At 40.3% G+C, this 14,543-nt stretch overlaps 1 protein-coding gene across 3 annotated transcripts in view; it reads right to left on the reverse strand.

Moving 5' to 3' along the window:
- Positions 1 to 1,363: 1,363 nt before the first annotated feature.
- zfp64 (zinc finger protein 64 homolog (mouse)) overlaps positions 1,364 to 14,543 on the reverse strand; it is a 77,060-nt gene continuing 63,880 nt past the window's right edge. For all 3 annotated transcript variants that reach the window (XM_063031095.1, XM_063031104.1, XM_063031112.1), the window contains one exon: positions 1,364 to 4,258. In XM_063031095.1, coding sequence (XP_062887165.1) covers positions 2,721 to 4,258 — 1,538 coding nt within the window. In that variant the 3' untranslated portion in view covers positions 1,364 to 2,720. The remainder of the gene's footprint in view (positions 4,259 to 14,543) is intronic.

A 14,543-nucleotide genomic window follows, 5' to 3' on the forward strand; every position in this document is an offset into this window, starting at 1 on the left:
GACGGAGGCATAACATAAAGATTTTTGCTCCTTATATACATATGAAGGCTGTAAGTAATAAAGTCAATTCAGTTAAATTCAAAGCTTCACTCTGCACCTCAGAGCCAGCTAGGTGCAATCTGAGCAGGGCCTTCCTCACAATGAACAGGTGCGTGCTTCTGTTCTTGTAAAAGAAATGCCAGTTCTCGTGTGCTATCTCCTGTCTGGCAACAGGGACAACGTCTGTTCAGGTCTCGCAGCTCTTGCAAAGGAAGCAATCTGTTGGTAGTTTATGGAGAATGTCGTTCTGCTCTCATGTCATCAGGCTTAGCTCCAGAAGAAGTGCGAGTTGCTTCTGGGTTGCACAAATCCATTGAAACCAGCAGTTTTTTTTACCTGAGTAGCATCCCTTTGCTTAGTGAGGACATCAGACTGCTCCCTGGTTTAAAGCCCAACTTGAGGACATCACTATAGGAGTTCCTCAAGGCAGAGTCCATCTCAATTGTTTCATCAATGAAAATCCTTCTGTAATAAGATCAGAAGTGGGGAAGCCTGAGGGTGGTTGTAGAATGATGCAGTCTAATAAAGCCCATAGCAAGACCAGACAATGTTTAAAGCATAAGCTGATAAGTGGTAAGTGGTAAATAAAATGCCACAGTAACCGTCTCCAGTGAAAAAGTTTCCCGATCCTAGGTATTCAATGATATTACCATCACTGTATGCACAACAAGCATTCAGAGAATCACCTCAAAAGCTTTTCCACCATCTACAAGTCAGGATTGGGAAGGAATAATTTTCACCAGCTTAGATGACACAGCCAACATAAACTCAAAAAGAAATCCTATCATATTAAAAGGCTTCACTTTAATTTCAAGGGCATTTAACAAAAATTGTTGTATTAGGCTAGACTTTAAATTCTTAATGACTGAAATTTTGCATCTTATCACTGCTGCTCTATGAAACTTAGGATCTTCAACATACACATAAATACTGAACTACAGACACAAGAGATGGCCGAGGCTGGAATCTGGAGTTTTTAAAAAAAAACAAACTGCTAGAGGAACTTAGTGGTAGAGGTACAATCAATTTTTCAGATCAAGTCCTGCATCAAGACTGAAATCCTTCAGTTGGTATCAGCAATTCCCTGTTCAACCACAGGGTGCACTGTTTCATTAACTTTCCAAGAGTTAGAAAGTTCTGAGATGCCTTTACACAAAGAATTTGATGGACAGGCACAAATGACTCAAGAAATTTGGTTGTTTGAAGTTCCACAGGCACTTCATATACACTTAAAGTTTTCTGATCTCTGAAGACAATTAATTGCTTTGTGCTTGGATTACATAATGAGTTAAGCAAGGATGTTGAGATAACTCAAGGTCAGTTTATTGATCCCGTTAGTTATTGACACATGTTTCTTTTTCCTCATTATTGGAGTTTGATAATAAATCTTATAAACCTCTAATTTCAAAATAATGCTTAACCTGATACAGCACACTCCACAGATTATACTTCTTGTACTGGTAAACTTTTATTATCTAGCTTTGTTTGCAGTTGCATTCACGGAATAGTTACAACTCACAATATACAAGCTCTACCCCGATTGAAGTATAACAATTTTATACATGCTTGCTGCATCTAGTTGATGATTCATTAAAAACTTATCCTGCTTCAAATGCACTCAGATGCTTGGTAGCTGTAATTTAGTGGTTTAATTAACTTCAGATTAAAATTAAATCCATTATAGAATGATTGTGTTCAATATTAGATTCAATTAGAGATTATATGGAAGAAACAGGAGAAGCAAAATCATGAGAGAATTATGTCCTGCGTGAGGAACAATCTCCATTAGCTTTTAGCTTCAGTTTTATCTCCCTCCAGGTGGTGCAGTTTACATTGCCTACTTGAGTAAAATCATTTGATGCCACTTAATAGGAATATCTTTTGTTTTTCCTTGAGTATTTTTGCTCAGGAATTGTTTGGATAAAAACCTGTTGTTTATTTTTTGAATACTTTTGCTCATAAAGATCCATAATCTGTGAACCCAAACAGTCAGGAGATTATGAATGTACAGCCCATGGCAAACACATATTCAATAGAGATAATAACTTAATTATGAATTCTTCCCAAATCCCCAGTTTTTGAATACTCATTTCTGATGCTGATTTAGTTAATGCTAACTCCACAAGGACCAAAGCTTGAAAGGCTCACACTTGATCCCTACCCTCACTTACCATACTCCCTTCATCATTCAATATGATTTATCAATAAGCTGTTTGATCAGACAAACATGAAAGAGAATATGATTCACTGATGATTTTGCTTTCCCTTCTATTTTGGAGTGTATACTTGCAATGAGCTACTAAGTATTGAACTCACCCAAGAACAAAGTAATTAATATTCTGAATTATTAACTAAGGTCAAGATTTGAATCCAAACTCTGCTAACTTTAACAGAAGATGCAAGGTGAGCCTAGGATCTCAGATTACAATTATCAAGATAGTTTGTTGTGGGGATGGTCCCACTTCAAAGGCGACTGTGCAAAATAATCACACTTGCTGGATCAGAGCTGCCTACAGAACACAGCAAACAACACCGGATTCTACTTCATCACTGAACTTCAGTTAATTACACTGGGGCTCCATACCAGAAATATACCCATACTACATTGTCCACCCTTGAGTTTCAGTTACAGAACAGATAGGTTTTGCGTTCTTTGCACCAGGGGTGGGGTGCATTGGTTGTCAATCAGAAAGTTGAGAGGTATCCTGCAGCACTAAGGCTGATGGAGCACTGGACTCAGAATAGAAAGCCCTCTCAGAGAGCTGATCATCAGATGGCTGTGGCTGTGCTGTGGAAACAACCACTGGAAGACTCTGTATAATCACTCCTGAAGTGCTGATGCCAATACTGGATACCAAAAGACTGTTTGTTTCCTCGGACTGGGAAGGAAATTCTGTAGCTGAAGAGTTATGAGATGGGATTTGTAATACTGAGCAAGTAACGCTGGACGGAGCACCAGCTGGAACAAGAGAATAGGTTTGTTTAGATTCCTGCATCTGAGGGGATGGGGAGGAGAAGATGGGCGATGTTGAGGATGAGGAGGCAGTTGCAACAGTCTGGTTAGAATCACTAACTACAGTGACTTCTCTGCTTTCCTCTTGAATGAGGGCATTGAAGCCATCCAGATCTGAACAATTAATTGCAGGTTCGGTGATGAATGATTGGTTGTTTGAAGATTCCTGGCTAGCATCTGGTGTGGTCTGCATTAGAGCCTGATGTAGGTTGTCTGTAGAACTTGAATCAACTGGGCTAAGTAAAGGGCCTTCCTGTTCTAAAGACGAGCTAGTTTCGACTTCATTCTGGGATATTGTCTGTTGAGTTGGAGCAATCAGGCTGACCTGTTGTAACAGTTGCAGCTGGCTACTGGAGGTTACATCATCCCCATCTGGGCTGGATTCAGACACCATAGAATCTCTTATTGTAGGATGTTCATTTACAGCTTCTTGAACAATGGGGTTAGTTGGATTTAGCTGGTGGCTAACAATAATATTCACCTCTCCTTTGCTAAAGGATGTGACTGATCTTGATTGAAGATCACTAGACATTGAAGGAGAATTGCCTTGGTTATCATGATGCACCTGCAGATGTAGAACTCCTAGTTCACTACTTTCACTGCTGTGGGACAAATCACGATGTTGATTCTTATGGCTGCGTAGTGAATCTTCTCTGACAAAACTTGCTTCACACAAGTCACATTTGAAAGGCTTTTTGGCATCCAGTTTGACCACTAACCTTGAACTGTTTTGCTTACGACCATCAATATCTTTCTTCCCTGCACCAGTCTTGTCCTTACCTATATGATGTTTCTTCATATGCATAAGCAGGTTACTCCGTTGCTTTGAATCAAAGCAGCAAAATTTGCATCTGAAAGGTCGATCTTCAGAATGAATCCTTTCATGCACCTTCAGAGATCCTTTACTGGAACAGGAGTAGCTGCATTGCAAGCACTTAATCGGCTTATCTGGCTGGTGAGACCTTACGTGCTGCCGAAGAGTGGATTTATTGCCACACTGGAAGTCACAGTGAGGGCACTTGAAAGTGTTCTCCATGCTATGCTTCACACGGACATGAGATCGGAGATTCCCCTTCATGGCACAGCGATAATCACAATAGTCACACTGGTATGGTTTTTCACCAGAATGGATGCGCATGTGTCTCTTTAGGTCTGAATTGATTTTAAATTTAGCATCACACAATTGGCATTGGAAAGGAGCATCACCTGGGTAGCAGAGCAGAAATATACATACAAGATTATACAAGGCATGCTTCAAAACTAAACTTAAAGGTGAACAATATATAATCTTAGACACCACCAGGTTTATACAAGACAGTGTTCAAAAAATGAATAATTTAGTTATCTGAGGCTATTGGTAGTCATTCATAAAGAACAGATTTATGTTTCTGTGTATGCCAATTTTCATGATGACTAAGACTGGAAGTGACAAGTGCTTTAAAATATTCTAGCAAATAAAACGTGTTTTTCCCCTCTGTTTCAACATTCGACTCTTTCAAATGTTCTTATGTCATCAAACTGCATGCTTTACAAGCATTTTTTAAAGGTCTTCAGCAGAAAATTTTCAAATATCTCCACGGGAGACTGTGAAACTTGATCAATAAATCATAAGACAAGATAATGTGATTTGGATAGATCACAAATGGCAATGGAAAAAATAAGATTTCATCAAAAGTATGCGACATAACAGTACATGAAGAAGAAAGCAGCAAAAGAAATAAAAATCAGTGATGTCAAACATGAGAGCAAAAACAGAAACTAGCTCAAGGCAAATTAATAGATTGCAATAAGCAGATAACAATCTTAGATTATGAAAATCATAAAAAAGTTTTCGTGGCTTTTAAAAATAAATTCATAACTGAATAAACAGAATTCTATATTTATGCACAAACTTTGATAGTTAAGAATATAAAGCCATGCACAGCAGGTGTCAAGCATTTTCACATTTCTGTTCTCAAAAGTCTAAAAATTCTAAACATAGAATCAGTTGGTTACTGGAATGTTTTAGGGAGTTTCCATTCAAGTTTTATTTTTCAATTTGATTTTCTAAATGTACTATATTGTTTAAATGTTTTACTATTACAGAAATTATTTATCTTTAGATTGGTTGTTGATATTAATGAACAATGGTTAAGAACGGTTAATGTACACAATACAAATCTTATGTTAAGTCAGAGAATGAGTATTCTAATTGCAATGTGACCTAAACTAATTGCCTATTATAAAATATTAGCAATATAATTTGCAAATGTACAGCAGATTTGGAGTATTGGCCCTCATAATATCATAGTGGCAGCATTCAAATTTTACCACAGCTATTAATCACTGGCAGTGGCTATGCACAAACAATAGACAGCCTTGATCTGACATTTTGCTCAAACTAACTTTGGCAAGTATCAACTGAGATATGGCAGCTGTCCATACCCATAGTCTGCTGATTTATCATAACAGAATCTTAGTTCTACAACTATTTGTTTCCTGTGTGGCCTTTCAGTACATGTTATACTTGTTATACTGAGTGTTTTTTTTGTTTGGCAGCAGAGCATATTTTACAGTGAAAACCCTACAGTACCTAATCAGATACAAGCACCACCCAGTGTGGTAATTATACCTAGAAACATAAAAAAAAACTACAGCGCCGAACATGTCCTTACCTGAGAAATTACCTAGGGTTACTCACAGCCTTCTATTTTTCTGAGTTCCATATACCTGTCCAGGAGTCTCCTAAAAGACCCTTTCGTATCCGCCTCCACCACCATCGCCGGCAGCCCATTCCATGCACTCACCACTCTCTGTGTAAAACAACTTACCCCTTTATCTCCTCTGTACCTACTTCCAAGCACCTTAAAACTGTGCCCTCTTGTGCTAGCCATTTCAGCCCTGGGGAAAAGCCTCTGACTATCCACACGATCAATGCCTCTCATCATCTTATACACCTCTATCAGGTCACTTCTCATCCTCCATTGCTCCAAGGAAAAAAGGCCGAGTTCACTCAACTACCTAGAGATTCCAAGGACTTGACTCTGTATCTCTACTAACTTATGGGATTTGAAGCTAGTGCTATGGGTGTTCCGAACAGTTTTTGTCTCTGGAATGTTAAAGCCAGCAGTTAGGAATCCCATAGCCTCTGAAGCATCACAAACTTCGAGCAGTGGATGCTTTTGCGACAACATCCCAGCTGCAGGACGCGTGCTTTAGAATGATTCCCAGCTCTAGCAATGTTGTCCTAGAATAGTTACACTGTTAGCATTTAATGAGAACGTAGATGTGTCCTATTCACAAAAACACTACAAATTCAATCTGCCTATTACCACCTGATCAGTTTTTACTGTTCCTTCATTTTCAGCATGAGGGTATCACCAGCAAGGCTAGCGTTTATTGTCCATCTCCAATTCCCTTCTGAATGAACTGTCTTCCTGAACTGTTGGCCTTCCAGTGAAGATACTTCCCCAGAACTATTGGGGAAGATTTTACATGATTTAGGTCCAGCAACACTGAAGGGCTGGCAATATATTTCCAAGTAAGGGCAATGCATGATAAGGTAAGGAACCTGCAGGCAGTGGTATTTCCAACTGTCTACTGCCCTTGTCCTTCTTAGTGGTAGAGGGTGGGAGATGCTGTTTCAGCAGCCTGAGTGAGTAACTGCAGTGCATTTTATTGATGGTACACACTGAAGCCACTGCATGTCATTGGCCGAGGGCATGAATGTTTAGGGTAGTGGATAGGATGGCAGCCAAGTGGATTGTTTTGACTTGGATGATGTTGAGTTTCTTGAAATTGTACTCATCGTCTGAAGTGGAAAGTACTTTATTATGCTCCTGAATTATGAATAGGAAGTGCCTCCAAAAAGAAACACAAAATATTGGACATATTCAGCAGATCAGGCTGCATCTGTGGGAAGAGAAACAGAGCTAATGTTTCTGATTGGAGATCCTTCATCCTGGAAGTCAGTGGAGTTGAAGGAGAAATTGTTCAATGTGACAGCACGTTCAACCACATGAATGAGTGTGTTGGTGGAAGGGAATTGGTTGGTCTCTTTTCAAGGAAGAAGCAGAGGTTCCTCAGATCTTCCTCATGTACAGTAGGATAGAGGTGTAAAAAGATTTTACATCATAGTAAAGATGAGCCTGCTGGGACCAGGTAATTGGACACTGAATGTCACAAAGTTCATCAGATGGATATATTGTAAGTGGGAAAGAAATGGACCTGAGGAGAAAGGATAGGGTTAAGGTCGAAAGAATAATTCTGATAAGGCAAAAGTATTCTAAAACAATAAGTCTGCCAGGGTTGTTTGTTTGTAGATTTCAGGGAGGAGAAAGAAGTCCAAAATAAACAGGGCTGGGATACAGTAAGAGTGGAAGCTGTGGACAGAAGATCTCCTAAGGAAATGAAGTCCATGACTGCCTGGATGACCATGGCTTATGTTCAATGATTGGGTAATTATCCAAAGGGAGGTATGAGATACCCAACAGCCGAGGTTTGGCCTCTACAAGATGGTCTCTAGACCACTTTAGCACAAACTTTTTCAGCAGGTTTAATGATGACATCAGGGCTAGTGAATGGAGTGCTGCAAGCTCTGAAGGAAGTAGGTTAGAATACAAGGGGGGAGTGGAAAAAATGTCTCAAGTCAGCTCTCAATCACCACCCATATGATCAAAGACACCATTGACAATACCATCAAGTACTCATAAATTCAGTGGAAGCAACTTCAATGGACGGTCTGCAGCAGTCAGAGCAGCCTAGAGAAGACACTGAAGTGGTCCAATTAGGTAGCTCATCACTTTCTCAAGGGCAAGCAGGAGCCAGAAAGAAACCTTTGCCTTGTCAGCTTAATCCATTCCCCGAGAAATGGATCAATAGAAAAAGCTACTGAGTGGGTCCTTCTATAAAGATCAGCATTTACAAATGCCTAGAACAAGACTGTAACTGGTTCAAATATTTTGTTCATGTCCAGACACTGGAATGACCATTTGACTAAGATATCCTAAAAGGTTGGCAAAGAGAGAATGGAAATTTGGGGGAAATAATGTACAACTACAACAATTTGTTCCCCCATCTAGTTTGGGACAATTTGTTTTATGGGGAGGATGTAATAGAGAAATGGAGGTCATTTAAAGGTGAAATTTTGAGGGTACAGGATCTTTATGTTCCTGTTAGGTTGAAAGGAAAGGTTAAAAGTTTGAGAGAGCCATGGTTTTCAAGGGATATTGGAAACTTGGTTTGGAAAAAGAGAGGGATCTACAATAAACATAGGCAGCTTGGAGTAAATGAGGTGCTCGAGGAATATAAAGAATGTAAAAAGCATCTTAAGAAAGAAATTAGAAAAGCTAAAAGAAGATATGAGGCTGCTTTGGCAAGTAAGGTGAAAATAGATCCAAAGGGTTTCTACAGTTATATTAATAGCAAAAGGATAGTGAGGGATAAAATTGGTCTCTTAGAGAATCAGCGTGGACGGCTATGTGTGGAGCCAAAAGAGATGAGGGAGATTTTGAACAATTTCTTTTCATCGGTATTCACTAAGGAGAAGCATATTGAATTGTGTAAGGTAAAGGAAACAAGAAGGGTGGTTATGGAAAGTATAATGATTAAAGAAGAGGAAGTACTAGCGCTTTTAAGGAATATAAAAGTGGATAAGTCTCCGGGTCCAGACAGGATATTCCCTAGGACCTTGAGGGAAGTTAGTATGGAAATAGCAAGGGCTCTGACAAAAATATTTCAAATGTCATTAGAAACTGGGATGGTGCCAGAGGATTGGCACATTGCTCATGTTGTTCCATCGTTTAAAAAGGGTTCTAAGAGTAAACCTAGCAATTATCGGCCTGTGAGTTTGACGTCAGTGGTGGGTGAATTGATGGAAAGTATTCTTAGAGATGGTATATATAATTATCTGGATAGACAGGGTCTGATTAGGAACAATCATCATGGATTTGTGCGCGGAAGATCATGTTTCACAAATCTTATTGAATTTTTTGATGAGGTTACTAGGAAAGTTGACAAGGGTAAAGCAGTGGTTGTTGTCTATATGGACTTTAATAAGGCCTTTGACAAGGTTCCACACGGGAGGTTAGTTAGGAAGGTTCAATCATTAGGCATTAATATCGAAGTAGTAAAATGGATTCAGCAGTGGCTGGATGAGAGACGCCAGACAGTAGTGGTGGATAACTGTGTGTCAGATTGGAGGACGGTGTCTAGTGGTGTGCCTCAGGGATCTGTACTGAGTCCAATGTTGTTTGTCGTATACATTAATGATCTGGATGATGGGGTGGTAAATTGGATTAGTAAGTATGCAGATGATACTAAGATAGGTGGAGTTGTGGATAATGAAGTAGGTTTTCAAAGCTTGCAGAGAGATTTAGGCCAGTTAGAAGAGTGGGCTGAAAGATGGCAGATGGAGTTTAATGCTGATAAATGTGAGGTGCTACATTTTGGTAGGTCTAATCAAAATAGGACATACATGGTAAATAGTAGGGCATTGAAGAATGCAGTAGAACAGAGGGATCTAGGAATAATGGTGCATAGTTCCCTGAAGGTGGAGTCTCATATGGATAGAGTGATGAAGAAAGCTTTTGGTATGCTGGCCTTTATAAATCAGAGCATTGAGTATAGGAGTTGGGATGTAATGTTGAAATTGTATAAGGCATTGGTCAGGCCAAGTTTGGAGTATTGTGTACAGTTCTGGTCACTGAATTGTAGGAAAGATGTCAATAAAATTGAGAGAGTACAGAAGAGATTTACTAAAATATTGCCTGGGTTTCATCTCCTAAGTTACAGAGAAAGGTTGAACAAGTTAGGTCTTTATTCTTTGGAGCGTAGAAGGTTGAGGGGGGACTTGAGGGAGGGGCTATTTAAAATTACGAGGGGGATAGACAGAGTTGACGTGGATATGCATTTTCCATTGAGAGTGGGGGAGATTCAAACAAGAGGACATGAGTTGAGAGTTAAAGGGCAAAAGTTTAGGGGTAACATGAGGGGGAACTTATTTACTCAGAGAGTGGTAGCTGTGTGGAACAAGCTTCCAGCAGAAGTGGTTGAGGCAGGTTCGATGTTGGCATTTAAAGTTAAATTGGATAGCTATATGGACAGGAAAGGAATGGAAGGTTATGGGCTGAGAGCAGGTCGGTGGGACTAGGTGAGAGTAAGAGTTCGGCATGGACTAGAAGGGCCGAGATGGCCTATTTCCATGCTGTAATTGTTATAGAAACATAGAAAACAGGTGCAGGAGTAGGCCATTCAGCCCTTCGAGCCTGCACCGCCATTCAGTACAATCATGGCTGATCATCCAACTCGGAACCCTATTTACCTGCCTTCTCTCCATACCCCCTGATCCCTTTAGCCACAAGCGTCTTATCTAACTCCCTCTTAAATATAGCCAATGAACTGGCTTCAACTGTTTCCTGTGGCAGAGAATTCCACAGATTCACCACTCTCTGTGTGAAGAAGTTTTTCCTCATATCGGTCCTAAAAGGCTTCCCCTTTATCCTCAAATTTTGACCCCTCATTCTGGACTTCCCCAATATCGGGAACAATCTTCCTGCATCTAGCCTGTCCAATCCCTTTAGAATTTTATACGTTTCAATCAGATCCCCCCTCAATCTTCTAAATTCCAGAGGGTATAAGCCTAGTCGATCCAGTCTTTCATCATATGAGAGTCCTGCCATCCCAGGAATCAATCTGGTGAACCTTCTGTGTACTCCCTCTATGGCAAGGATGTCTTTCCTCAGATTAGGGGACCAAAACTGCACACAATACTCCAGGTGTGGTCTCTCCAAGGCCTTGTACAACTGCAGTAGTACCTCCCTGCTCCTGTACTCGAATCCCTTTGCTATGAATGCCGGCATACCATTCACCTTTTTCACCGCCTGCTGTACCTGCATGCCTACTTTTAATGACTGGTGTACAATGACACCCAGGTCTCGTTGCACCTCCCCTTTTTCTAATTGGCCACCATTCAGATAATAATCTGTTTTCCTGTTCTTGCCACCAAAGTGGATAACCTCACACTTATCCACATTAAATTGCATCTGCCATGAATTAGCCCACACACTTATCCACATTAAATTGCATCTGCCATGAATTTGCCCACTCACCTAACCTATCCAAGTCACCCTGCATCCTCCTCACAGCTAACACTGCCACCCAGCTTCGTGTCATCCCCAAACTTGGAGATGCTGCATTTAATTCCCTCGTCTAAGTCATTAATATATATTGTAAACAACTGGGGTCCCAGCACTGAACCTTGCGGTACCCAACTAGTCACTGCCTTCCATTCTGAAAAGGTCCCGTTTATTCCCACTCTTTGCTTCCTGTCTGCTAACCAATTCTCCATCCACATCAATACCTTACCCCCAATACCGTGTGCTTTAAGTTTGCACACTAATCTCCTGTGTGGGACCTTGTCAAAAGCCTTTTGAAAATCCAAATATACCACATCCACTGGTTCTCCCCTCTCCACTCTCCTAGTTACATCCTCAAAAAATTCTATGAAATTCGTCAGACATGATTTTCCTTTCACAAATCCATGCTGACTTTGTCCAATGATTTTACCGCTTTCCAAATGTGCTGTTATCACATCTTTGATAACTGACTCTGGCATTTTCCCCACCACCAATGTCAGGATTACCGGTCTATAATTCCCCGGTTTCTCTCTCCCTCCTATTTTAAAAAGTGGGGTTACATTAGCCACCCTCCAATCCTCAGGAACTAATCCAGAATCTAAGGAGTTTTGAAAAATTATCACTAATGCATCCACTATTTCTTGGGCTACTTCCTTAAGCACTCAGGGATGCAGACCATCTGGCCCTGGGGATTTATCTGCCTTCAATCCCTTCAATTTACCTAACACCACTTCCCTACTAACATGTATTTCCCTCAGTTCCTCCATCTCACTGGACCCTCTGTCCCCTACTATTTCCGGAAGATTATTTATGTCCTCCTTAGTGAAGACAGAACCAAAGTAGTTATTCAATTGGTATGCCATGCCCTTGTTCCCCATGATCAACTCACCTGTTACTGACTATATGGTTATATGGTTATGGTTATATCTAAGCAGCAGCAGCTGTGATAGATTTAAAAGCAGACCTTTCAGAATCAGAAACAAAACCACATTTATGATCACAAATTTGTTGTTCTGTGGCAGCAGTACAATGCAGAATCAAAATTACTATAAACTATAAGATTAAATAAATACTGTACAAAAAAAAATAAGAAGTTAATTTTCATGGACTATAGAGAAATCTAATGACATAAGGGAAGAAACTGCATGCCTTCAGGCTCCTGTGCCTACTTCCTGATGGCAATAGAGAGAAGAGGCCATGTCCTGGATGGTGAGTGCCTTTAGTGATAAATGCTGCCTTTTGAGCAAAGCTTCAGTGAAGAAAATAGTTTAGTAGAAACAGACGGTGAAAGTTAGAGAGTCATATGGCATGTAAAAGGTCCTTTGGCTTAACTGGTCCATACCGACCAACCGTCTAGCTGAGTAGGTCCCTTTGTTTGTCCCATAAAGCTCTAAAACTTTCCTGTTCATATACATGTCTAAAAAGCCTTTAAATGTAATGGTATCTATGTCTGCAGCTTCCACGAGCAATTTACTTCACTTACCCACCACCCTCAATGCCATCTTCACCAATCTGTCTAGCCTTCCACTTTCAGGAAGCTATGTACTTTTATCCCTAGATTTCTGTTCTAGAACACTTTCCAAGGCCTTATCATTTACTCTGCAAGTCATATCCTGGTTTATCTTACCAAAGTGCAACACCTTGCATTTGTTTGAGTTAAATTCCATCTGCCATTTCCACAGTTGATTCAGATCCCATTGTAATCTTAGATAACTCACTTTGCTGTCTACTATACCATCAATTTTGGTGTCATTCACAAACTTCCTAAATCATGCCAAATACATTCTCATTCAAATTGGTGATATAGATGATAAGGAACAGCACCAATCCTTTGTGCACACCTTTAATCACAGGACTTCAAAATGAATAACAACCCTCCACTATCATCTTTTGACTCCTTCCACCAAGTCAATTTTGTATCCAATTGACTAGTTCACCTTGGAACCTATGTGATTCAATCTTCCTGTCTAGCCTACTATGCAGAATCTTGTGAAAGGCCTTGCTAAAGTCCACAGAGACAATGTCCACCACCATTTCTCTTCATCACCCCATCAAAAAACTCAATCAAATTTGTGAGACATGATTTCCCACACACAAAGCCATGCTGACTATCCCTAATCAGCCCTTGCCTTTCCAAACACTTGGACGATCCCATCACTCAGAATGTTCTCCAGTAATTTTCCAGCTACTATTGTTAGGCTCACTGGATTGTAGTTCCCTGGCTTGTCAATGCAGCATTGTCAAGTTCAACACCCCTTGTTTTCAAGTGCCTGACCATGGCTAAAGACGATGCAAAAAGTTGATCCGCAAAACCTCTGTGGAAGAAAGAACGAAACTAGCAGGCAACAGGAAGTTCAGAGTCACTCCTACGGACTGAACGCATGTGCTTAGGCTCAATTGCTGGTCCTGTCCTCCTGATCTGCATTTTGCAACCCCAACATTCTTTTGTCTTGGTTGTTTTGCATATGTTCTCAGTCTTTCACAGCTCCCATTCCCTCATTGACAGAGAATTTTGTTTACACCTTATCCTTATAGTCGTCATGGTTATACTGTCAGACACTACCTTCCCACCCAGTACCCCTCCAACAGTCCTTACTGTTTTATAAACTTCTTTTTGTCTCCTTTTTCATTCTGATGAAGGGACTCGGACCTGAAATATTGACTGTGTTTATTCCCACAAATGCTGCCTGATCTGCTGACTATTTTAAACCATTATCAGTTTTTGTTTTAGATTTCCTGCATCTATAGCTTCTTTGATTTTCACAGCTAGATTGAAGAGTTTGTTTTGCTGTCAAAAGATATGAGGGAAGAGGCTTTGTTTTGCCGCAGGAGAGTTTAGTATCAAGAGTTTACAAAGTTTAAGCAACCAACAGCAAGAATTGTAGTTTTGAATGTATTTTTCTTGTTTGAATCAGTACTATTAATTTAGTAAAAATTGCAGGCCATGAAATTTAACTTAATAGACAAGCAAGCTGGCATAATGGTTAGTGTGATGTATGCGGCTCTCATTTCAGTAGGACCAAGAACCAGCCCTCACTAGCTAACCATAAGTATGATCCAGCCCAACCTTTATACGTATGCCTTTTCACATACTGTAACTTCCTGATGACACAAACTTAAACACAAGAGATTCAGCAGAATTTTGATTCATCAGGACTGGACGAGAAGGGAGAAAGTCCAGAATAAGACAGTGGGGTAAGGGGAAGGAGTACAAACTGGCAGATGATAGGAGAAGTGAGGTGAGCGGGAAAGTAGGTGGGTGGGGGAAAGGAGATGGAATGAAAAGTTGCGAGGTGATAGGTAGAAAATACAAAGGACTGAAAAAGAAGGAATCTTATGGGACAGTACAATGAACCATGAGAGAAAGGGAAGAGGAG

This window comes from Mobula hypostoma, chromosome 2 (genome assembly GCF_963921235.1).
Source record: "Mobula hypostoma chromosome 2, sMobHyp1.1, whole genome shotgun sequence".
In the NCBI taxonomy this organism is placed as follows: domain Eukaryota; kingdom Metazoa; phylum Chordata; class Chondrichthyes; order Myliobatiformes; family Myliobatidae; genus Mobula; species Mobula hypostoma.